General features: G+C 29.9%; 1 protein-coding gene across 1 annotated transcript; it reads right to left on the bottom strand.

Moving 5' to 3' along the window:
• Positions 1 to 1,844: 1,844 nt before the first annotated feature.
• On the bottom strand, positions 1,845 to 26,883 carry LOC122507515 (RNA-binding protein 25-like). Its single transcript, XM_043620264.1, has 4 exons — positions 26,746 to 26,883; positions 18,389 to 18,937; positions 17,359 to 17,475; positions 1,845 to 2,017 (listed from the first exon to the last, which is right to left on the bottom strand). Exons 1-2 carry the CDS (start codon positions 26,881 to 26,883, stop codon positions 18,416 to 18,418), a joined length of 660 nt encoding a protein of 219 aa, XP_043476199.1. The 3' UTR covers positions 1,845 to 2,017; positions 17,359 to 17,475; positions 18,389 to 18,415.
• Positions 26,884 to 27,849: the final 966 nt, after the last annotated feature.

Here is a 27,849-nt window from a genome sequence, read left to right on the forward strand (position 1 = left end):
TATATTATTAAAAAGTGTATAATGTTTTAATTTTAATCATGAGAGATTACATCGTTCTTAACGATTTCATATGTTAAAAAATTGGTAGGTACCCTTCCCTATGGAGTTTTTATCGCTCTTTCAGAATCTGAAGTTTAAATTTAAAAAAAAATTTATTGTGATATTTGTAGGTTTTATGCATATGCATTCTTACTTGATACATTTTATCATTTTTTTTATTAAGATGTAAAAATTTTGAGTTTTTTGTCGGAAAAATGTTTACAACTTTCTCAATTTAAAATTTTTTTTAATTTTAAACTTCAGATTCTCAAAGAGCGATAAAAAACTTTATAGGGAAGGGTAATTAACCAATTTTTTAACCTACAAAATCGTTAAGAACTATAACTTTAAAAGTTGTGTAAAATATGTTTCCTTCCCGGCGGTAAAGGGTTAAGTAGGAGTTAAATTTCGACTCGAATTTGAGAAAATTGAGATCAGGGAAAGCAGCAGTAGAAGATGGAATACTAATAGTTTTAAAAAACTTAGTAGGCAATGTTACACAAGAAGATTTTATGATTGTGAAAAAAATTAATGAGAGAAAAAATTATTAAGAATTAAGTTTTCTTAAAGAAGTGGTCAAATAATAAACTACCAGAAGTAAACACTAGCAAGATTAAAATTATGATATTTAGAAACGTCGGAAGATTTAAAAACCAGAAGTTGGAGAGTTACAATAGAGAACGTTTGCAGTTATGAGGAAAAGCTTAGCAGGTAATAATTAAGGTTTAGGGGTAACAAGTACAGTGGGAGTCACAGATTTAAAATAGTACATTGCGTAACAAGTGTGAACTAGCGGCCTTTTTGGAACGAGCGCTAAGTTTTCGTAACGAGTCGTAGGTGAGGGCGCCGAAGGCGCCCTCACCGGAGACGAGTTACGAAAAAGAAGCGCGAGTTCCAAAATGCCGCCACACGTGTTGCGCACGATACTTTTCATAACAAAATCATAAAAAGGCGTTGACACTGAAAAACATATATAACTGAAAAGAATGTTGAGAAACGCATACATAAGATTCGGAACACAGAACCACTGTCAAGCGTACTTACTAGCTGATCGCGCGGGGGGGTTCGGGGGGTCTCCCCCTGACGGGGTCCAGGGGCGGAGCCCCGGTCAGGGGGTTCAGGGGGCGAAGCCCCCCGACTACAAAAAAACCAACTCAAAAGAATAATAATAATATTCGACATTTCAAAGAATCGCATTTTATAATACCCCAAGCCACCGGACGCGTCGGGGGGCGAAGCCCCCCGAAACCTAGTCGTGTACTTCGACGTATTAATAAAAATAATATCATTAAAGAATAAAAACAGAATTTTTCACACGAGTGATCACGAAAAGGAGGTTAGAAACTCTCAGTATTTGACAGATACTGTGTTGCTGCTGTAAGACACGGTAAATGTAGTTAACTGAACGAAAACATAATCACGCCTCTTCTGGACGGAATTGCAACTACTCGAGCGTTACAAAAATACTCGAACAAGCACAAACAAAGCTCTTTTTTGAACTGAACTGTCATTCGCAGTATTTTCGTAACTACGTACTAAAAAGAATAACTTTACATTGGCCTACGGAGAGACAAATAACGCCATTTTTATGATTGCGTTATGAAAAGAAAATTTTTTCATTAGAGAAACAATAAAAAGAGCAGCTATAATGAAGGAAAATATTTGTTAAATATTTGACTTGTAATCAATTCTAGAAATAATAATTTATATGACTTACGCAATTTTTCGATTTCTGTAGGATCGGATAAAAATTTGATAGAATCTAAGTTCGTGTTTAATAATATGCTTTCATCATAGTTGTCGAGATGTTCGTCTATATTACTGAAGTCCATTTTTTCTCCTTCCTTTTCTCTTTCTCCTTCGCTTTCTTTTTCTCCTTTTCCTTTTTCGTTTCCTTTTCCACTTTCTTCTTCGTCTTTTTGGCATGTGTTTTTAATGCTGGGTATTAATTTAATAACTTCATGGTTACCATTGTTTTCTAAAAAATAATTTAAAAAACACACAATTATATATATATATATATATATATATATATATATATATACATATTATTATATTTTAAAAATTATAAAAATAATTTTGCAGTACGATAATTTGATAAATTATTGTCCTATTTAAATATATCATGTGTCCTGTGGTTACAAATCTGAAGATAGTTTAAAAAAATTATAAATGTCGAATCCAAAATAGCGGACCAAATTTTTAAAAAATCATCAGATTTTAATGTCGTTTGACATTTAAGCGTTCCCTATTTTGCTGATTACGAATTTGAAATAATTTTTAAAAAAATTTAAATAGAAAATCCAATAAGGTAGATGCATTTTTGAAAAACCAAATCTTTTTGCATGATACTCGTTTTTTGAACTTCTTGTTATATGAAGATTCTAATGTAATTCAAGGATTGTTAAAAAAATTTACTAGGCTTTTATAGGTAGGTAATAGGACTTAAAATGTTGAAAATTTTAACAGTATTAAAGAATATTATTTTTAATGTGTCATAATGTTTTGATTGCCTAATGTAGATATATATTATTTTGTATTTTATGTAAATAATTAATTATGCACATGTAGAAATTGCCATGTTATGGCCTACACAATGATCAAAAGATCTGGCCCCGAGTTGGGCCATGGTCAAATTTCTACACGGGTGGATAAAGAAAGGGAAGTAAAACTGTCAATTAAAATTTATTCATTTTTTGTTCATGCTGTTTGTACTTTTAATAAAAAATCAAACTAGAAATTTTTTTAGAATATTAAAATAATTACTGACAAAGTTTTGTCGTTTAAATATCTATTCTAATGATAAATCAAGTAAATAGTGAAAAAAAATTTCTTTCCAATCTAAACTTCTTTTTCTATGAAAATTGTTTATAAAAATTGTTTATACAATAATATTTTTAAATAATGCTAAATAATGTTAAATTAAACTTTAAACCTCAAGCAACATTTTGATTACAAGAAAGGATAATAAAATTAAAAACCGCTGCCAAGTTGTACATTTTTATAATTTTGGTGTTCATTTCATGAACACTTTGCTTCCTCATAGAAATAATAATAATTGAAATATAAGAATTACTTTTTATAAAAGGGTTAAAAATCATTAAATCTTGGTTCAAAAAATGTGTTTTTATATATTCTATAAGATGGTAATAATAGTTTAATAATTACACATAAGTTAATAAACAGGAATGTTGAAAAAATGATGTTTTCCACAATTTTTTATTTTTTAAATACCAATAATTTCATAATTTCTGCCCGAATCAGGTTCAAAAATATGTAGGTCAATCGAAGCGTTTTTTAATGCTCTTCAAGTTGGTAATAATTTTTTGAAGTTACTTTTACATAATTTTAAAAAAAATTTATAAAAGTCTTATTTTTCAAAATTTTAGATTTTTAAAAGTTTAATATCTTCAGTTAATATAGACGAAAAATGTTCAATTAGGGCTTAAAAGATGCGTCTGAAAAAACTCTACAAAACTAAATACAAAACAAAACTAAACTTCTACATTTTTCAACAAAATTTTCAAAAAAGTCTTATTTTCTAAAATTTTTGATTTTTTAAAGTTTAATATTTCCGTTTAACGAAAAATGTTCAATTAGGGCTCAAAAGATGCGTCTGAAAAAACTTTACAAAAGTAAAGGAAAATATTTATGAGTGTCCTAACATTTTTTTAAGTTATGCCAAAAAAACGTTTTTTCACAAAATGAAAAATTCAAAAAAAAATAGTTAAACTTCATGAATCGGGTTGAAAATACTCTCATTTTATGTCCCCCGGGGAGACCTACAATTTAAAAAAAATTTTGGCCTTTAGCTCTTTCTCGTTCTGAGATATTGAGGCAAATGTAATGTTAGTACACACACACACACACACAACGGGACAAATTTTTAAAATCCGTTTTTTGGACTTCGGAGGTCAAAATACGTCGAAATTTTTTTTTATTTATTTAGAACATTTATACGGGGAGTTCCTGTGCATATATAAAGTACTAAAGTATTAGGCATAATAAAAAAAAATTTATAAATATGTCAAAAAATGACAATCCAAAATTTTGCTAATACAAAGCTTCCTTTATGAGAAAGCAAAATTAATTTTTTTCTACCATTCTATTTCATGTTTTGCAAATTGTTTATAAAAATTGTTTATAGGTTTAAAGGTACCAATTCAGACTAGTCGTGAGAAACGTGCCGTTTCAAAAAACAAGTGAGAAACCTGCTATTTGAACTGAGATTTGAAAAACATGCCAACTCAGAATTAACGTTCATCTTTTTCATCTTAGGTTGACACTTGTCAGTACAGAAAAAATTTGAAGAAAAGGTTATAAAGTTATACAAAAGTGATTTTTCTAGTTAAATTTTGCATAATTATTATTTTTTTTGATCTGATTTCGGAGTTTGCATGTTTTCCCAATCTCAGCTCAAATGCAGATTTTTCAAATGTTTTTTGAAACGGCACGTTTTTCAAGACTAGTTTAAATTGGCACCTTTCTGCACCCAACCGACGAATTAAGTTTTTTTACTTTTAGTATCCATTCCCCCCCCAAAAAAAAAAGAATTGATGAAAATAAACTTTTTGATTAAACTTTAGCCCATGGTTTTCAAATTGTTTATAATATTGTTAAATAACATCAAATAACAATATTTTTTGTTGAAGCAGCATTATTTTATTCAAATGAAGCATAAAAGTTTAAAAAATAGTGTTAACATTTTTAAAAATTATTTTTCTAAATTTAAATATTTTAGTGGACATTTTTGAGGCGCCATTTTTAAATTTGAAAAAATTTGTTTTTGGCAGCATCAAACATATTTGATAGTCTTAACATTTTGGACGCAATATTTTGATGTTTCGAATTTTTCCAAACCGATTTCGATTAAATAATCTGATTTAAAGAAATAACACTAAAAACGGTTCTTTCCCAATGGGAAGTAAACGATTGGTTCAATAATGGGCCATGCTTGGCGAACTCCGTTCCATTATTGGAACATTAATGGCAACCATCATTGGACCACCAATGGTTTAAACTTGGGATGATCACGCTACTGCCAATGATCGGTAGCCAAGCATCGGGCCAATATTAGTTGCCAAGGAATTGCCAAGAAAACAAAATCGATTTTTAAAAGCTTGATTTTTTATTGGCAGCCAACAAAAAACCAAGGTTTTGAAAATTGATTTTTTTTAATTATTAATTAAAATTTATTTTCAAAAAATATATTTTTCAAAAATTAATTTTAAAAAAATATATTTTTCAAAAATATATATTTTTTTAAATTAATAGAACATATTAATTTAATTTTTCACCTCTGGTAAAACAAAGGTGAAAGACTGATAAAAATTCCCTCACCGTATCTCACAGTGGAGGGATAACTGTGAATGTCTTTGCGAGAGAGGAGCAGGTACTTATAGAGCCAGTGAAACAGGTCACAAGCGAGAAGAAATCACTAGCATGCACTCTGGCGGCGCTTGTCGGAAGTGGCGCAACGTTGGTTGCCAAGCGCTGTGTCGATAACGTCAGGATATGCATGCGCGCCAGAAAACAGTTCCGACAAGCGCCGCCAGAGTGCATGCTAGTGATTTTTTCTCGCTTGTGACCTGTTTCACTGGCTCTATATAAGTACCTGCTCCTCTCTCGCAAAGACATTCACAGTTATCCCTCCACTGTGAGATACGGTGAGGGAATTTTTATCAGTCTTTCACCTTTGTTTTACCAGAGGTGAAAAATTAAATTAATATGTTCTATTAATTTAAAAAAATATATATTTTTAAAAAATAAATTTTTGAAAAATATATTTTTTAAAAATAAATTTTAATTAATAATCAAAAAAAACCAATTTTTAAAACCTTGGTTTTTTGTTGGCTGCCAATAAAAAATCAAGCTTTTGAAAATCGATTTTGTTTCCTTGGCAATTCCTTGGCAACTAATATTGGCCCGATGCTTGGCTACCGATCATTGGCAGTAGCGTGATCATCCCAAGTTTAAACCATTGGTGGTCCAATGATGGTTGCCAATTGTTTTGCCAAGAAAAAACCATTGGGCACCAAGCATGGCCCATTATTGAACCAATCGTTAACATTGGCAACTTCCCGTTGGGTTTTGTTTAAACAATTATAACGATTTTTTTTAAACCGGAACTTGTAGAACGGAAAGCTCGAAATTGTACTAAAAAACGGACATTTGGGACTATACGGGTTAAATAATACGTGGGTTATATACTAACTAAAATGCCGTAAATAGTTTTCTAAAATTTGAATATTTGCAAAAGTGACGACAGATTCATAATCAGCAACCCTAAAACTCATGAGTAACAAATTTCAATAATTTAATATGTAAAATATATAACGAACTGTATCAAAAGTATTTCTGTTCTATATCCATATTGGATTCGTCATATTGAATTTTGGGAAACTAATATCAGATTCGTAATCAGCGATCCTGAAAACCACCGAGAAAACTAACTGTATCAAAAGTATTTCTGCTCTATATTGGTGATTTTCAAATAACTGTTATTTTTTTTAATAAGACGTTTTCCGATAAAATAGTGAATCAAATTTAAAATTCATTATATATTTCAGTACATTTTTGTTACAGAAAATTTGATCACGTAAAAATTTCACAATAAAATTTTTAAAAAACGTATGCCATGGACCTGTCCATTTAACCCTATTTTCTTAATTTTAAATATGATAATGATATTTATGGGGATCATGTAAATATGATAGATATTTGAAAATCATCCATATAAAATCAAGGTAATTGCTAATGAAATATCAAAAATTTAATCCAATGATTTTTTAATTTTTGTTCGTCATAGTGGATCCGCCATATTGAATTTTGAAAAACGAATATCAGATTCGTAATCAGCAACCTCAAAAACCCCTAATTACAAAGTGACATGATTATCACAATTTTTTTTAATTCGTAAGGGAAGTGTGCCGGTTGTGGGCACCCTTTTGTTTTTGCCTCATAACATTTGTCCATGTGCATATTATACAAATATATGTGTACGAATTTAAAGCTAGAGGTCTAAGGTGACTGTCAGTAAAGGAATTAAATTGATTTCTTTAAATAAAAAAGTTTTATTAGAAATTTAGTGAAATGGGAATTTTTTGACAAAAAAAATTTTGTACCCGGTTGTGGGCACCCTTGAAAAATCCGCTAAAAGTGGAAAAATATTAAAGGAAACCAACAAAAATAAAGAAGAAATGAAAGTTTCTTTATTTTAAGAGACTTTGCCGGGATAAAGAACAAAAATGATTACATGTTTTCCCACTATGCTCATCGCTATCAGAAGCATAATGCTAGCGTGTAAAGTAGCTGGGCCCACATATCATAACGCACTTCTAATACACTGAATGACTATATTCATCGCATTTAATGGAGTTTGCGGCTGTCAATTTCTTTGGCAGAAAGTTTAGATAGATGAGACAGTAGTCCACATCATTGTCAGATGGTAGAGCCTCCTTAACATAAAGGTGCCCACAACCGAGAATGACAGTCATTTTTAAAAAGACCAACAAATTTTGTGAAGCAGGATTTTGGTTAAACACGAAGGTAAATCACAAAATATAGGGGAGTATAGTCGAGGTTGGACCACAGTCTAGGTAGGCCACTCGCGTTTTTTTGTCAAGTTCACTAGCGCCACCTACGCGAATGCTTGTCGAAGCTTGTCTTAGTAAAACCTAACTTTTTGTTCAATTACATTTTCGAAGGAACGAAAATTGTGTTTTCTGTGACGTCGGTACAAAAAAAACTCAAAAAAAGTTTTGTGCATAATGTGAAAAACCATTAATAAAAGATAAAAAACAAATTGAACCTCGACTACAAATTTTTTTTTTAAATCTTTATAACTTTTTCATTTTAAAACCAATCAATTTATTTTGTACAGAAAAGATGTTCCTATTAAACAGGACTGTCCAAATATATATTCAATTGTCTAAATTCATTTTTAAAAAAAAGTTATAAACAAAAGTCAAAAAGGTGGCCGACCTCGACTATGTTCTCCTAATGACAACACTGCAAAAAAAAATTAAACTCTTTTTTTCTGATCGAATCTACACCCATATGTTGCTCTTCGAAAACAATACAAAATTACTTTTTTATTTATTTAATGAAAATTTTCTTTATTATGCTCACAGTTATTACACAAATGCATATATTTGTTTCGTTATCAATACGAAAAGTCCGTATTGTCAACGAACACAACTTGCAATACTTAGATCAGTAAAGTCTGCTTGCCGTCGAAGTTTACGTAGGGGTGCCCACAACCGGCGCACTTCCCCTACTCTAGACTTTGATGTTCATTAAAAAAGTGTCTTCCATCCCCATTTTGAAGCCTCCATTTTGAAATTTTGAAATGTTTGTAGGTTTTATGCATGCATTTTTACTTTCTACCTTAAAAAAATCATTTTTCCCAAAAAGAAGTAAAAATTTTGAGTTTTTTGCCGGAAAAATGTTTACAACTTTCTCAATGTAAATTTATTTTAAATTTAAACTTCAGTTTCTCAAAGAGCGATAAAAAACTTTATAGGGAAGGATAACTACCAATTTTTTAACCTACAATATCGTTAAGAACTATAACTTTAAAAGTTGTGTAAAATATGTGTCCTTCCCGGCGGTAAAGGGTTAAGTAGGAGTTAAATTTCGACTCGAGTTTGAGAAAATTGAGATCAGGGAAAGCCGCAGAAGAAGACGAAATACTTATATATTTTTTAAAAAATTTAGCAGGCAATGAGGAAGAGAGAGAAAATTATTGAGAATTAAGTTTTTTTTAAAGAAGTGGTTAAATAATAAACTAGTGTAATGTCACCTTGAGTGGACCGCATGAGCTTTTAAATTATCTGACAGCGGAAACGTGAAATAAATAGTTTGAATAGCAGCACCGCACCTAGAAACCGTAAGAAATTAAGTTCCGCGATAAACATATACGTTATTGTTTGATGTAACGCGTTTTTAAGAACACAAACCAAAAAAAGTCGTTCTTACAATAAGTAAAGTGATTCGGAAGTGTAAAATTTAAGTTTTAAAAGGTTACTTATTTTTTCCTACTACTTTGGACATTTAAATTGATTGTTTTAGTTTAATTAAGTGATAATTTTGACTTAAAAAAAATTGTGGTGGTTCGGTTGTTGCCATAAAAAGTTTGATGTCACCATGAGTGGACTGCCTGTTTTTTCCATTTCTAATGTTAGTTTGCCATTTTAATGAATATAAATTGACAATAAATTGGTTTAAAAGTATGTTTTATGTTCTTTGATAATTTTTTTGTGATATTGATGTGATATGTGTCAAAATTATTAAAAATGGTTTCACATGCAAACATTGTGACACATACATGGTCTGAAGCTGCATAATGATAGATCGTCCAACGTCCTTCCGGCAGGACGAAAAAGACTCAGGTGAGTCCCTCCGAAATCGCTAAACAAAACTAACATGGATTCAGATAAATAAAAGATGATATATATCATTGGAAAGGTAACGAAAGCTTTCAGCGCATATAAATATCGAGCTTGTAAGTTCAAAGCTAAGGGCTGAGTAGTTTGAAGAAGTTACATGTTCCAAAAATTCACATAATTTTTAGTCACAGAATGACGAAGCCCGGTCCTGCCGGCAGGACGCTTTTCGCTTTATTTAAGAGACTACCTGGCCCAGGTTTATAAATTTAAAGACTCGATATTTACATCATTTGAAAGCTTGTTTCATTACCTTTCCAACGATATATTTAGTTTTATATTTATCTGCTTCCATATTAATTTAACAGAGCAATTTCTAAGGGACTCGCGCCTGAGTCTATACTCAAATATACTGAAAAATATTAAAAATTAATTTTTTTTTAATTAAAAAATTAGGTTTCATTCTTTGAACGTTTCTGAAGAGAAAGAGACTTGTCCGGTCAATAAATATTAATTTTTTGGGATTTTACATTAAATTTACGAAAAAATGTTTTTTTCACTGTTTAGAAACATAGCAAGTTTGAAGGCTTTGAAAAATGGTTTAAATTATTATTTTAAAAAGTCAAAAATATGTATTTTTTCGTCTTTTCGTCTACTTTAACACCAAAGAGTGCCAGAAAAGAAAAGTTGAATTCCCTTTTTTTAAAAGCCTTTTTTTTGGAACGTCCTTCCGGCAGGATGGGCGCTTGGACGATTTATCAATAAGCATAAATTTTGTTTTAATATATAAGAAATATTAAATACATTAAAGAATTTAGAATAATTTTTGCAATTGTTTAGGAGTGGCAAGACTAAAATTAAAGGGCTGGCTGCAAGAAGAGGACGAACGCGTGGTTGAAAGGGATAATACCAGTCAGGTAGCAGTGAGCGGCTCAATGCTTATCACTGTTACCCGACTGGCAGTAACCCAAGTCTCGCGTTCGTCCTCTTATTGCAGCCAGCCTTTCAATTATGATATTTAGAGACGGCGGAAGGTTTAAAAAAAGGAAGTTGGAGTTATAATGGAGAACTTTTGGAGTTATGAGGAAAAGCTCAGCAGCTAATAACTAAGGTTTGGGGTAACAAGTACAGTGGAAGTCACAGACTAAAAAGTAGATTTTTCATCAGAGAAACAATAAAAAGAGCAGCTCTTTATGGAGTAGAATTATGGGGTTGGAACTAAAGAGAATTAATTGAAAGATTTCAAGGATCTTACACCAAGGCTTGTTATGAGGATAGGAATAACTATTTTCTTCATACATACATGCAAAATCCTCGTTTGCTAATCGTTCACAGCTATCCAAAATGGCCGATTTCCTCACTGTGACGAAAGGCGGTGAGCAAAATGTCAATACCGGTGAGCAAAATGCTTTCACCGGTGAGCAAAATGCTCTCACCGGTTAGCAAAATGCCATCAGCTGTTACTAAACTAATGTTCATATTACTTGACCTGCTCTGCGCATGCGTTTACGGAAATTGATCGAAATATCCGCGTTGATTTGAAATTTAATATTTTATGTTTAATTAATTTTATGTTTAAAATCTATATATCCGTTATATTTACATAAAATATGTTTTGTTAAGCTTATTTGTCTTAAAATAACAATATTTTAAATATTATAAACCTGGACCCCGTCGGGAGGAGACCCCCCGAACCCCCCCGCGCGACCAGACGCTTCAGGGTTCTTGATAGAATATCGGTTTAATTGTCAGTATTTCTCGGATTTTGCATGTATTTATAAAGAAAAATAGTGTTCGACACTCGTGGCCGCGAGAGCGATTTGCTCATTGCTTGTGGAACACAGTCGCTCGAACTCGAGGCTCGGCTTCGCCTCGCCTCGAGTTCTCGCGCCTGCGCTCCACTCGCAATTTACAAAACGCTCTCTTGGCTACTTGTATCGAAATATACTATTTTGTTCGAAGCATTGAAGTTGAAGCATTGAGAATCATAAAGAAGAGCTGTTAGTTTATTGTAAAAATCTTTAAAAGATTATATAAAGTGGAGAAGATTTTAAAAGACTATTATATTAAAAGTATATTAGAAATCTGTCGAATGAGAATGTATTATATGGCTTTTGTTAGATATAAAACATGTAGTATTAAGGAAATAAAATCTATCTATGATCGATTTCACGTCAAGTGATCAAGGGGTCTTACGGTACAAATTTTTTAAAATAATTTTTTCCTCTTAAACATTTAAACAAAAAACTTTGTTAGGGTACATTATCGATACATTTTTTCATGCTCTTTCGATTGGCAGTAAGCATTTTCACAAAAAATATTTTTTTTGACCTGAAAAAATCAAAATTAAAAATAAATTTAACTTTTTGGGGATGAAGCTGAAGCTGGCACCCAGTTATCAGCAACCAGTTAATTTTTAAAAATTTTGTGTTGGCAACAAAACAAAAGAAAACTAACGTCAGGCGCTCAACTGGCTCTAACGGAATGTAAACAATTCAATTAATATGCAATAATAAAATTAAATATCATTAGCAAATACAAATAATATATGATTATTATTTATATAATTATATTATTATATAAATAATAAATAAATGTAGTTTGAAAGAAATATTAATATTATAATAATAAAAATAATTTTAATTTTTTCAGGATAAAATAAGTTTAAAAATATAGGAAACATTTCTATTTTTTCCTTGACTAACAATAAATGGTGAACTATTTTTTCTTATGCTTCTGGGAGTACAATAAAGTAGAAAAAGCATATTTGGCAAAAATTAGAAATTATTAAAAAATTTTAAAACAATTTTTTTCAGAAAAAATTGATTTTTTGCTTTCCAATGTTCGCGTCTTCTAACCAAACGTGATTTTTCTACTTTATTCTACTCCCTGAAGTATATGAAAAAATAGTGCACCACTTATTTTTAGTCAAGGAAAAAATTAGAAATTTTTCAAAAAATTTTTTCCAATTTTTTGCTTTCCAATGTTCGCGTCTTCTAACCAAACGTGATTTTTCTACTTTATTCTACTCCCTGAAGTATAAGAAAAAATAGTGCACCACTTATTTTTAGTCAAGGAAAAAATTAGAAATTTTTCAAAAAATTTTTTCCAATTTTTTTCAGAAAAAATTGATTTTTCGCTATTCAAAGTTCGCGTCTTCTGACCAAACATGATTTTTCTACTTTATTCTACTCCCTGAAGTATATGAAAAAATAGTGCACCACTTATTTTTAGTCAAGGAAAAAATTAGAAATTTTTTAAAAAATTTTTTCCAATTTTTTTCAGAAAAAATTGATTTTTTGCTTTCCAATGTTCGCGTCTTCTAACCAAACGTGATTTTTCTACTTTATTCTACTCCCTGAAGTATAAGAAAAAATAGTGCACCACTTATTTTTAGTCAAGGAAAAAATTAGAAATTTTTCGAAAAATTTTTTCCAATTTCCTTCAGAAAAAATTGATTTTTTGCTTTCCAATGTTCGCGTCTTCTAACCAAATAAGATTTTTCTACTTTATTCTACTTCCAGAAGTATAGAAAAAAATAGTGCACCACTTATTTTTAGTCAAGGAAAAAATTAGAAATTTTTCAAAAAATTTTTTCCAATTTTTTTCAGAAAAAATTGATTTTTCGCTATTCAAAGTTCGCGTCTTCTGACCAAACATGATTTTTCTACTTTATTCTACTCCCTGAAGTATATGAAAAAATAGTGCACCACTTATTTTTAGTCAAGGAAAAAATTAGAAATTTATGAAAAAATTTTTTCCTTTTTTTTTTAGAAAAAATTGATTTTTTGCTTTCCAGTGTTCCGGGCTTCTAACCAAACATGATTTTTCTACTTTATTCTACTCCCTGAAGTATATGAAAAAATAGTGCACCACTTATTTTTAGTCAAGGAAAAAATTAGAAATTTTTCAAAAAATTTTTTCCAATTTTTTTCAGAAAAAATTGATTTTTCGCTATTCAAAGTTCGCGTCTTCTGACCAAACATGATTTTTCTACTTTATTCTACTCCCTGAAGTATATGAAAAAATAGTGCACCACTTATTTTTAGTCAAGGAAAAAATTAGAAATTTTTGAAAAAATTTTTTCCATTTTTTTTCAGAAAAAATTGATTTTTTGCTTTCCAGTGTTCGCGTCTTCTAACCAAACATGATTTTTCTACTTTATTCTACTCTCTGAAGTATATGAAAAAATAGTGCACCACTTATTTTTAGTCAAGGAAAAAATTAGAAATTTTTCGAAAAATTTTTTCCAATTTTTTTCAGAAAAAATTGATTTTTTGCTTTCCAATGTTCGCGTCTTCTAACCAAATAAGATTTTTCTACTTTATTCTACTTCCAGAAGTATAGAAAAAAATAGTGCACCACTTATTTTTAGTCAAGGAAAAAATTAGAAATTTTTCAAAAAATTTTTTCCAATTTTTTTCAGAAAAAATTGATTTTTTGCTTTCCAATGTTCGCGTCTTCTAACCAACCATGATTTTTCTACTTTATTCTACTCCCAAAAGTATAGAAAAAAATAGTGCACCACTTATTTTTAGTCAAGGAAAAAATTAGAAATTTTTGAAAAAATTTTTTCCAATTTTTTTCAGAAAAAATTGATTTTTTGCTCTCCAATGTTCGCGTCTTCTAACCAAACGTGATTTTTCTACTTTATTCTACTCCCTGAAGTATAAGAAAAAATAGTGCACCACTTATTTTTAGTCAAGGAAAAAATTAGAAATTTTTCGAAAAATTTTTTCCAATTTTTTTCAGAAAAAATTGATTTTTTGCTTTCCAATGTTCGCGTCTTCTAACCAACCATGATTTTTCTACTTTATTCTACTCCCAAAAGTATAGAAAAAAATAGTGCACCACTTATTTTTAGTCAAGGAAAAAATTAGAAATTTTTGAAAAAATTCTTTCCAATTTTTTTCAGAAAAAATTGATTTTTCGCTATTCAAAGTTCGCGTCTTCTGACCAAACCTGATTTTTCTACTTTATTCTACTCCCTGAAGAATAGGAAAAAATAGTGCACCACTTATTTTTAGTCAAGGAAAAAATTAGAAATTTTTGAAAAAATTTTTTCCATTTTTTTTCAGAAAAAATTTATTTTTTGCTTTCCAATGTTCGCGTCTTCTAACCAAACGTGATTTTTCTACTTTATCCTACTCCCTGAAGTATAAGAAAAAATAGTGCACCACTTATTTTTAGTCAAGGAAAAAATTAGAAATTTTTTCTATATTTTTAAACTTATTTTATCCTGAAAAAAATAGAATTATTTATTTATATTATTATAATATTAATATTTCTTTTAAACTACAATTATTTATTATTTATATAATAATATAATTATATAAATAATAATCATATATTATTTGTATTTGCTAATGATATTTAATTTTATTATTGAATATTAATTTAATTGTTTGCATTCCGTTAGAGCCAGTTGAGCGCCTGACGTTGGTTTTCTTTTGTTTTATTGCCAACACAAAATGTTTAAAAATTAACTGGTTGCTGATAACTGGGTGCCAGCTTCAGCTTCATTTTTTGGGGAGAAAAGATACGATTTTTTTCTTTTTTAAACAAAAGCTGATGTTTTTTACTAAATGGACATATAAATGAGAAAGTGGGCCTAGAATGTTTAAATACTGAAAAAAAGTTTTCTATTTACCGGAGCGCAAAACCGTGTCGCGCGGCAGTCCGCAGCGCTCCCGTCAGAAGAAAACTCCTATTTTTAGTGTTTAAACATTCTAGGTAAACTTTCTCATTTATATGTCCTTTTAGTAAAAAACCTCAGCTTTCGTTTAAAAAAAGAAAAAAATCATATCCTTCACCCCAAAAAGTCAAATTTATTTTTAATTTTGATTTTTTTAGGTCAATAAATTTTTTTTTTGAAAATGCTTACTGCCAATTGAAAGAGCATGAAAAAATCTATCGAAAATGTACCCTGACAAAGTTTGTTATCTAATTGTTTAAGAATAAAAAATTATCAAAATAAACATTGTACCGTAATACCCCAAACTCCCCCCCCTCCTTATCAGAAAATATTGGAATAATTAAAAAAATATTTTCATAAAAAATTACTATCTCTTAGTACTACAAAAGCCCTAAGATGCCGGTGTCCGTATGACCCCATCACGTCATCATCAAGGCCAACTCAAGGTCAAACAGTGATATAGTGGATATAGTGATAAAAGTTAATAACTGAATAATTAGAAGTAGTTTGATTGTTTAATTAAAAGGTAATAAAATTTAATTAAAGGCGAAAAATCGAATTAGAAGGATTTAATTAAGGTGATAATTAGTGAGTGACGATAAAAAAAGAGCATATATACACTACCGTCGGGAATTATCGGTACGGCTGCTCACGCACGGTCCAAAAACATACCAATCTTTAAATCACGATTTTTTTGTAAATACAATTGTCAGAAAATTAACAAATATACCATTCGAAAGATTATTAAATTCTACGATTAATGGTACATAACTGAAAATTTTAATAATTTATACAAAGATTGCAGCAATTGACAGACAAAAAAATTTTAAGAATACAATTTTTTTGGAAATATTTTCAACCCCTGCACATTTTTTAAAAATTGTAGAAAAAATTTGAAACTTACATAAGTGTGATCATTCAAGTCTCATCTTTCATTTAAGACCAAAAGAGTTTAAAAATCTTATTCGGTTCGTGAGATATCTTTATAAACGTCCGAGCATGTTTTTTGACAAATGCATTGAATTATTCGATTTTGAACGGTTTTTGGCTGAAAATGCTCGTCCCTTTATAACGATATCTCGCTAACCGATTGAGATTTTTGAATTCTTTTTGTCTTAAATTAAAGATGAGACTTGAATGATCACACATATATGTTTCAAATTTTTTCTGCAATTTTTAAAAAATGTGTAGGGGTTGAAAAAATTTCCAAAAAAATTGTATTTTTAAAATTTTTTTGTCAAATTTGTCAATTGCTGCAATCTTTGTATAAATTATTAAAATTTTCAGTTATGTACCATTAATCGTAGAATTTAATAATCTTTCGAATGGTATATTTGTTAATTTTATGACATTTGTATTTACAAAAAAATCGTGATTTAAAGATTGGTATGTTTTTGGGCCGTGCGCGTGCAGCCGTACCGATAATTCTCGACGGTAGTGTACGTTTAATATGCCCTACACCTTGTAAGGAAATAGAGAGTGAGGGGAAAAAAGGTTGTAAAAACTGATGATTATTGTCCAAGTACCATTGGTACAAAAGCAGGATCTTGTAACCGTTCCTACTTGTAGCAAATACCCGTTTCTTTGATCCTCGCATCTCTTTGATCTCGCGACACCCCCGGACGACCTACGGCTCCCAACCCTTCGCCGGCGCTTCACAAGTAACTCAACTTTTCCTCCCTCTCCCTGGGCCACACAAAGTGCTTGATGGTTTGGTGTAGGAAAAATTAAATATGTCGAATTAAGGTTTTTGACTTTGATTTGACCCTGACGTAATGGAGTCATATGGTCACCTGGATCGTAATCAGCGTTCCAAAAACATAAAAATAAATTTGTTTTAAAATCTATTCCAAGCTAACTTTTCGGACAAGAGAAGGAAATCTAGATTTGATCTTCTAGATGACCTCCAATTGACCTTGAAAGGTTGGTTCACAAAAATGGTCGAAACGTTTTCGGACGTAAAATTTTCCGCTTTTTTCGAATCCGGAGTCAAAAAATTAAATATTGCAAAATTAGGTGTTTGACCTTGAGTTGACTTTGATGCTGACGTGATAGGGTCATACGGACACAGGCATCGTAATCAGCGACCCCAAAAAAATAAAGGTCACCTATGGTTAGAGCATGTCCACCTTAATTTCCCTTTGTGGTCCTGTGTAATTTTTCTCTTTAATGAAGGAAAATATTTGTTAAATAATTCACTTTTAATCAATTCTAGAAATAAGAATTTATATGACTTACGGAATTTTTCGATTTCTATAGAATCGGTTAAAAATTCTTCTTCTTCTTCTCCTTCTCCTTCTCCTTTTCCACTTTCTTCTCCGTCTTTTTGACAAGTGTGACGGTTACCATTGTTTTCTAAAAAATGATTTAAAAACATATATTTATGTCCACCTTAATTTCCCTTTGTGGTCCTGTGTAATTTTTCTCTTTAACCCTTTAAGGCCCAGCGGTTTCGATTGAAACCACTTTTGTGTTCGAACATTCATAACTTTGTCAAAAATTAATCAATTTTTCAGTTCAAAACGCCAAAGATCCACAAATTTATATTACTTGTAAAAAAAAATATAGTGCAATAAATTTACAACAATCTTATAATTATAACTATATTGAAAAAAAATGTTTTTGCTAAGGGTTGTTAAAAAAATTAAAAATTGTTAAATTACTTCAAGTAAAGTTCATGAAAGTGATTATTCGAGGGTTTATGGGGTCGTTGATTACGAATCTGATGTTAGTTTTTCAAAATTCAAAATGGCGGATCCAATATGGCGGACGAAAAAATTTGAAAATTAAACGAGGCTCATGAAAATGATTACTCGGGGGTTTTCGGGGTAGCTGATTACTAATGTGATGTTATTTTTCAAAACTCAAAATGGCGGATCCAATATATCGGACGAAAATATTTGAAAATTGAGCTAGTTTCATGAAAATTACCATTGGGAGTTGTTAAGGTCGCTGATTACGAATCTGCTATACGTTTTTCAAAATTCAAAATGGCGGACGGAAAAATTTGAAAATTAAGCTAGGCTCATGGAAACTACCACTTGGTGTTCTTGAGGTCACTGAATACAAATTTAATGTTAGTTTTTTGAAATTCAAAATGGCGGATTTAATATGGCGGCCTATTAAAAAAAGATGTTAGATGTTTATGAAACATGAAGAAAATCGTATCACTTAAAAAAAGTCGGGCCTTAAAGGGTTAATGAAGGAAAATATTTGTTAAATATTTCACTTTTAATCAATTCTAGAAATAATAATTTATAAGACTTACGTAATTCTTCCATTTCTATAGAATCGGTTAAAAATTCTCCTTCTCCTTCTCCTTGTCCTTTTCCCTTTCCTTTTCCATCTCCTTCTCCTTCTCCTTCTCCTTCTCCTTCTCCTTCTCCTTCTCCTTCTCCTTCTCCTTCTCCTTCTCCTTCTCCTTCTCCTTCTCCTTCTCCTTCTCCTTCTCCTTCTCCTTCTCCTTCTCCTTCTCCTTCTCCTTCTCCTTCTCCTTCTCCTTCTCCTTCTCCTTCTCCTTCTCCTTCTCCTTCTCCTTCTCCTTCTCCTTCTCCTTCTCCTTGTCCTTGTCCTTGTCCTTGTCCTTGTCCTTGTCCTTTTCCTTTTCCTTTTCCTTTTCCTTTTCCTTTTCCTTTTCCTTTTCCTTTTCCTTTTCCTTTTCCTTTTCCTTTTCCTTTTCCTTTTCCTTTTCCTTTTCCTTTTCCTTTTCTTTTTCCTTTTCCTTTTCCTCTTCCTTTTCCACTTTCTTCTCCGTCTTTTTGACATGTGTTTTCAATGTTGAGTGATAATCGAGGAACTTTAGGGTTACCATTGTTTTCTAAAAAATGATTTAAAAACATATATTTATAGATATATTGATGTAACGAGACTCATTTATTTCTTTTTGGTCAACTTCAATAGCTACCTACAATTTTTGATATTTTATTACAATTAGATACCTTGATTTTATATATTGAGCACAAATACTTTTGATACAGTTGTTTTCATACTTTCAATTTTTAAAATTATAATATTAAATTGTATATCCCTGTTGTATCGTATATTATTTTAATTTTAGTTATTCTTTGAAAGGCTAATGATAATTTACATCATGCTCAATTGATTATTTTAAGTTAGGATTACTTCTGATAAAGGTTTAAGTAACACATGGGTAAGAATACATGGGTGGTATACTAAAAACATATAAATAGTTTTCTAAAATTTGAATATTTGCAAAAGTTACACAGCCACACAAAAAAAATAAAGTGTCTCGATCTGGGGTCGAGACATATGTATTCCGTAGTATTTCGATGCGCTGAATCCGAATCCGACACCAGAATTTGGCCAATGAGTCCTGGTTTCGCCCTAGCCTCAAATAATACCCTAAAATCGTTAAAATGGTCACTTTTGAATTATCAAAATTGAATCTAACCGCATATTGATAATTTTCTAAGATCCCTTAATTTAAGTAAACTATTCTATAAGCTTTTCAATTGAAAATTCATATAAAACATTAAATCTATCGAACCTTACCTCAAAAACACATCTATGATTCCAAACAAAGAAATTATACCGTACACAGCGCAATAAAAAATAGGTAAGCTCATGAAAGTTACAACTTAGGTGTTTCTATGACTGCTGATTACGAAGCCGGTGTTAGTTTATCAAAATTCAAAATGGCGGATCAAATATGGCGAACAATATAAATAAAATCTGTTTGGATTGGCTTGAAAATCGTTAATCGGGGGTTTTCGGGGTAGCTGATGACGAATCCCATGTCGGTTTGTAAAAATTCTAAATGGCGGATCCAATATGGCGGTCTTTATTATTTTAACGATTTTTTTAAATATATTACTCGCGGTTTTTCGGGACCTTTGATAACGAATCGTATATCAATTTTTATAATCTTAAAGTCGAATGAATTGTTTTCTAATAATTTTTTCTAACAATTCGTAAGACTTTAAGTTCAAAGGTCCCGAAAGACAGCGAGTAATTAATTTTAAAAAATCGTTAAAAGAATAAAAATCCGCCATATTGGATCCGCCATTTTGAATTTTTAGAAACCGACATGGGATTCGTCATCAGCGACCCCGAAAACCCTCGAGTAACGATTTTCAAGCTAATCCAAACAGATTTTATTTATATATAAGATGTTTTTGTTTTTTGGATTGTAATAATTTAGTTAGATATTGGTTTGCTTATTATTTTTTAATCCATATTAAAATCATTTTCAAGCACGAAGCTTTTCGTCCATCAACGATGGACCTCATCAGGTGAAATTCGAAAATTCAAAATCTGTAAAAAGTTCCTTAACTTTTACAAACAATTTACACTTAAAATTAACATTCACAAAATACATGTCAAAAAGATGTTCTAATTTAAATTACATTATATAATACTAATAATTTTATAAGATTTTTTAAATAAAATCACAAAAATACAAAAAAACATTAATTTAAATAAAACGTTAGAAAAACATAACCTCACTTACTAATAGGATCTCTTCTCTCACATGTTATTCATTTATAAAAAATTAAAAAAACAATGCAAAGACACATTGTTGTGTATCTTTACAATAGTTCAACCTTTTAGAAAAAGTATAAATAAAATAAAAATAACATCGTTGTAAAAACAGACACTTTGTGGGAAATAAAAAACAACATGTATAATTTAAAATGAAAATTGGTGATTTAATTATTGGAAAATTTGTAATCTGCTTTATCAATACGGATGTAGAAATCTACTTAATCATGCTTTCACGAAAATTTAAATCGCGTTAAAACACAAAGTATTATGTGTTCGTAATGAGTGAGTGATAGATCTTATTTAATGATGTTAAGTCGCTCTTTTTGTTGACTGTATCGTTTCTCAATATATGAAACATCTCTCTAAATTTTCTTCTATTACTATTCTGCTCATTACATATAATCTTAGTGTTTTGGAATATAAATTTATGATCATGAATGTGTGAGTGTTCAACGAGAGCCGTACTTCTCTTATCAAGTTTGCAGTCTCTTTTATATTTATATATTCTGTCTTTAATATACCGACTTGTTTCACCTATATATCAAGAACCACACTGGCATTGGACACAGTATACCACATGATTTCTATGCTCAAAATCAATGGTATCTTTATTTTTCAAAAAAACTCCAAAAGGATCTCTTTCATAAGAGAAAACAACTCTGATATCATAGTTTTTATATATATTTTTAAAAAAATCTTTTAGCTCATTAACAAATGGTAAGAAGATAATGTTATTATAATCAAAATTTTCCTTAATGATGTTATTATTATGGAAAATATTATCCCTTCTTAAATTGACATATTTTGACAAAAATGAGAGTGGGTAATTATTCTCAGTTAACACATCATAAATAAACTTGAAATTACTTTCGTGAAATCTACAGTTGGATAATTTCATGGCTCTGTCTACAAGGCCAAAAATAACGGATATTTTGTCTTTATTTGAAATATTAGAATGAAAATTAACAAATCTATCTGAAAATGTATCTTTATGATACCAGTTTGTAATAATACGATTATTCTCTATTAGGACAGTGGTGTCTAGGAAATTTATGCAACAATTTTTCTCCATTTCGATAGTAAATTGTATGTGCTCATTATATTGATTAAAGGAATTTAGAAGGTCGTTAATGTCATTCTCTCCAACAATGACGAAAATGTCATCAACATACCTACGATATAAAAGGTAAGGGAATTGAAGCTTTTTCAAAACATCTGACTCGAGCTTTTCCATCACTAGGTCCGCGATTACACCTGACAGTGGGGAACCCATAGGTGTTCCGAAAATCTGTTTGTAAAATTTCTTGTTAAATGTACAGTATGCGTTATCGATACAAAACTCTAAGATTTCTAAGAAAACTTTGTCAGTTAATTTTGTATGTTCTCGAATTTCACACCACCTCAATTTAACACACCTCACAACCAGGGATTTCGGAATATTAGTGAAAAGTGATTTTGCGTCTAACGAAACTAATCTGAAATTTGGTGGAATTTGAAAGTCCGCAATTTGTTCGACAAAATCAAAACTATTCTTCACATGTGCATCCGTTTTCCCAATTATTTTCTTAATAGGTAAGCTGACAAATTTTGACAAATTATATGTAGGTGAACCACAAAAAGAAGTGAGACCACTCATGAGACCGCTCATCGGACATCCGGTTTTATATATTTTCGGGAGTCCATAAAATTTTGGAGCTACCAAATTATAGGAATGTAAATGTTTTGAAGTTGGACAGTTGATGAAATTATTATGTAACATATAGGTTACTTTTTTATTTAAATCTCTTTGAATTGACTGAGTAGGGTCAGAATTTAATTTAATATAGATGTTATTGTCATTTAATAAAATCAAACACTTCTCAATATATTCAGTTCTATCCAGAACAACAGTTACGTTCCCTTTGTCTGCCTTACACACAACAATGTCTTTATTCATTTTAAGAAAGTCTTGAGTCTTTTTGCCATATTTGTTAATAGTGGAAGAATCAATTATATTAAAATTAGTATGTAAAAAATTTTGTAGTCCAGCAGACATCTTACTCCTGAAATCATTTTTATCATCATTTGGTATTAAGTTAATTTTCTCTTCCACCATAGTAAGAGTATTTTCTATGATTTTGCTTTTGTTAGTGGGGTTAATATAAAATTTTTCACCCAAACTTAAAAAATACATCACATCTTGTGGCAATGTTTTCTTTGAAAAGTTTTTAATCCAATTGTGGTTAACAACTTTATCAACATTTATACTGTAATATGTTTCTTTTAACCAATTAAATTTAATTATTGATTTTTTAATAATTTCTTTTTCGTACTTATCAAATATATTGTTTTGAATTTTGAAAAAATTGTTGCATACATCTTCATCATCAATAATATCACGAATTAAACTCATAGACTTTGTCAAACATGATTTTAATTTTAATATTGTTTGATTCAAATCTGTTATTTCAAAATTAAAAATGTTAATCTTATACTCAAAATTAATTTTATCAAATTTTCTTAAGATAGAAAAATTATGAAATTTAATAAACTTATCAATATTTATTAAATGTGAGGGAAGAAACCCACCTGACCTACAACGAAGTAAATACCGGTTTTGGTTCCTTAATCTAATTATGTAATCTTAAGTTAGTCTTAATCCAGCTTTTCATGATATCCACAACATTGTTGCCGTACGTTCTTCTTAGACACTCAAAGTAGCCAAGGTCATCGGAAAGAAAAACTCTCTCATCAGAGAGAGTATTATAATAATAACATCATTAAGGAAAATTTTGATTATAATAACATTATCTTCTTACCATTTGTTAATGAGCTAAAAGATTTTTTTAAAAATATATATAAAAACTATGATATCAGAGTTGTTTTCTCTTATAAAAAAAGATCCTTTTGGAGTTTTTTCGAAAAATAAAGATACCATTGATTTTGAGCATAGAAATCATGTGGTATACTGTGTCCCATGCCAGTGTGGTTCTTGTTATATAGGTGAAACAAGTCGGTATATTAAAGACAGAATATATGAACATAAAAGAGACTGCAAACATGATAAGAGAAGTACGGCTCTCGTCGAACACTCACACATTCATGATCATAAATTTATATTCCAAAACACTAAGATTATATGTAATGAGCAGAATAGTAATAGAAGAAAATTTAGAGAGATGTTTCATATATTGAGAAACGATACAGTCAACAAAAAGAGCGACTTAACATCATTAAATAAGATCTATCACTCACTCATTACAAACACATAATACTTTGTGTTTTAACGCGATTTAAATTTTCGTGAAAGCATGATTAAGTAGATTTCTACATCCGTATTGATAAAGCAGATTACAAATTTTCCAATAATTAAATCACCAATTTTCATTTTAAATTATACATGTTGTTTTTTATTTCCCACAAAGTGTCTGTTTTTACAACGATGTTATTTTTATTTTATTTATACTTTTTCTAAAAGGTTGAACTATTGTAAAGATACACAACAATGTGTCTTTGCATTGTTTTTTTAATTTTTTATAAATGAATAACATGTGAGAGAAGAGATCCTATTAGTAAGTGAGGTTATGTTTTTCTAACGTTTTATTTAAATTAATGGTTTTTTGTATTTTTGTGATTTTATTTAAAAAATCTTATAAAATTATTAGTATTATATAATGTAATTTAAATTAGAACATCTTTTTGACATGTATTTTGTGAATGTTAATTTTAAGTGTAAATTGTTTGTAAAAGTTAAGGAACTTTTTACAGATTTTGAATTTTCGAATTTCACCTGATGAGGTCCATCGTTGATGGACGAAAAGCTTCGTGCTTGAAAATGATTTTAATATGGATTAAAAAATAATAAAAAAACCAACATCTAACTAGATTTTATTTATATTGTTCGCCATATTTGATCCGCCATTTTGAATTTTGATGAACTAACACCGGCTTCGTAATTAGCAGTCATAGAAACACCTAAGTTGAAACTTTCATGAGCTTACCTATTTTTCATTGCGCTGTGTCCGGTATAATTTGTTTGTTTTGAATCTTAGATGTGTTTGTGAGGTTAGGTTCGATAGATTTAATGTTTTATATGAATTTCCAAATGAAAAGCTTATAGAATAGTTTATTTAAATTAAGGGATCTTAGAAAATTATCAATATGCGGTTAGATTCAATTTTGATAATTCAAAAGTGACCATTTTAACGATTTTAGGGTACTTTTTGAGGTTAGGGCGAAATCAGGACCTTATACTAATAAGGAGACCTCACGCCAGTGCTTAGCAGTGGCAAAAATCAACACATTTTGGGGGGGTTAGAGTTATGAGTATTTGCACCACTATAGCAGTGGTTGCGCCATTCACTTCGTCGTATTTCTTTAATTTGTAAGTTATGTTTATATACAGTAGCAGACGAAAAATTTTAGTACAATACTTTAACCACAGAGGCGCAACCTCTGCTACTGGTGCAATCTCCTAGATCTCTGTCCCCCCAAATGTGTGCAGATTTTTATGCCCCGTGATGTCTCCTTATACTACTTCGTGCCAGGACCCATTGGCCAAATTCTGATGGCGGATTCGGATTCAGCGCATTGAAATACATCGGAATACATATGTCTCGACCGCAGATCAAGACACTTTATTTTTTTTGTGTGGCTGTGTTATTAAAGGTCAAAGTTATTTGTAGCGTTTTAGTAAATAGTTAATTACTCGCGATCAGATGAATCAATTTTAATAAAAATTAGTGGAGAGTTTACCTGAGGTATTGTACTTTCGATTAATGATCAAAATTTTAATTAAAAAATACAATTTTTTTAAAGAAATTAATTTTTTAATTTTTGGTGTTAAAAAAATATGTTCTCCATCTTTTTTAACAAATTTTTTAATAGTCAAATAGAGAATACTTTAAAGATTTTATTTGAATAATAAGAAAGTGTGATTCTCTATTTCTTCAGAAAATAGAATTTTTTTTTAGTTACAAAAAATTTTTGAAAGCTAAATGAGATTTAAAAGAAAACAAGTAAATAAACTAAACTCGACTACTTTAACCAAAAAAATTACAAATTAACAATTATATATATATATATATACGTAAAAGCATGAATTCGACACGAATTCATTTGTTTTGTTTTAAATCTCTTACTTTTCAAACAAATTTTGTAACTAACAATATTATATTTTCTAGAATAATAGAGAATCCTACTTATTTATTGTTCAAGTGAAATATTAAAAGTCAAGGCCATATTTTGTATAAAAATTGATAAATACAAATTTTTTATACCTCAAAACGTGAATAATAAAGCCTTAAATGTTATTTTAATCCATAGAATAGTTTCCCAGCAAAAAATTCCCAAAAAACTCATTTTTCAGTGCGTCTGGGTAGTATAACCCTTTAAACAAATTATATTTTTTAATTAAAATTTTTATCATTTATCTAAAGTACAAATTCTCAGGTACACTCTGCACCAATTTTTATTACAATCGGACCATCCGATCGCGAATAATTAGTTATTTACTAAAACGCTACAAATAATTTTTACCTTTAAAAAAACCCAAAAATAAAAAAAAAATAGGGGCCCACTTCTGGAATTCTTATTCACATGAAAAGAAATCGGTTATTATAAATATAAAAAATTAAGTAATTGCAACCCTATGACAAGTGTTTTTTCACTTTATTTTTTTCATATTGTACAAAAGTGTGAATTAATTTTAAAATTGTAATATTTATTATATTTGTTTCTATATTTAATAAAAAACAATTTTTTTTCGCCATAGACATAAAAAATGGGTCTTTTTGAGACCTGTTTTGGACAAATAAAGTAGTATTTTTTCAAGCAGTTCTGGACAACTGCCGTAAAAAGACTTTTTATGCTGACATAAGAAGTTTTTTTACGACAGTTGTGAAAAACTGCTTTATGGCAGTTTACGGAGATGGAGATTAATATTGAGATTGATATTGAGAGATTATAAGATAGAGAGATTGAGATTAAAAGATTGAATGATTGGAAGATTTAATAATTGAAAGATTGAGATTGAATGATTGAAAGATTAAGATTGAGAAGTTCACTTTTTTATATCATTGGTGAAAAAATAGCGTATGCGGCTTGCACGTAGCAATATTTAGGTTCGGATTCTTTCAATACTCGCTGCTGTGTGATTTCAACTCGACTTCGGCTTGACTCCGACTCGCCTGCGTCCTCACTCCAGCTCGCCTGCGGTTCGTTTCCGTTTCGCCTTCGTCTCACCTGCGTCTCACTAACAGCTCGTATTGAAAACGACATCTTCACCTAAAAAGTATTGCTTTACGTGCTTGCCACATAATATACTATTTATTTGAAATGGTAGTAGGGAATGATTATATCATAAATTTTTAGCACCTTAAAAAAGATTTTTAAGCAAAGTTATAAATTTTTAAGTATAAGCCTATTTGGCCTATTTGTCATCATATATGATGACAAATAAAAGCCTATAGTCGTTAAGTTTTTTCCGTTCAATTTATATGCTACATCAGTAGCGTTATAAAATTTGAATATTTTGATTACAATAGATAAATTTATAATATTACGATACTATTAATTTCACATACATTGAAGTGTTTAGTATCACTTAAAAATTATTTCAATAGGGGAGAATGGGGAGTTGTGAAGCACGGCCATAGATCTCGCATAGTAATTGTTTTGATAGATGTCACTTACTCTCAATATTTGTTCACCTAATATCTTCGTTTTGTAATTGGATTCATTCCGATAGCAGATATTTTGCATATCTTTCAAGACAGTGTGTTCAACCTTTCGTTTATAAAGTTTTTTTGAGTGTTCCTTTTTGTAGAATTCTTACAAAATTCGCGAACAAATCAAAAAGATAAGTTCACCCATATAATAACCAGCAATGATTAGGTTCTCGAAATTCAAAAGGATTTATGCAAAATCTCAATAAAGAATATTTACCAAAAAATATAATTCTTAGCGATTTTTAGTAGTGCTTCACAACTCCCCATGATTTTTAAAAACTTGAAAAAGCAGCTTTTTGGCCCAACTGAAAAAAAATTGTCGATTTTATTTTATTTGATGCAAATTCTTCAACCAGTAAGTATATTTGAAGACCCTCTAGAGATTCAAGTGGATAAAATTTGAAAAAAAAATTTTTTTTGATGTTACAACTCATAAACAAAGCGTGCTTCATAACTCCCCATTCTCCCCTACAATATTAATTTTAATTAATGATATTTTTAAAAAATTGTACAATAC

This window comes from Leptopilina heterotoma, unplaced genomic scaffold, assembly GCF_015476425.1.
Source record: "Leptopilina heterotoma isolate Lh14 unplaced genomic scaffold, ASM1547642v1 Lhet_47, whole genome shotgun sequence".
Classification (NCBI taxonomy): Eukaryota; Metazoa; Arthropoda; class Insecta; order Hymenoptera; family Figitidae; genus Leptopilina; species Leptopilina heterotoma.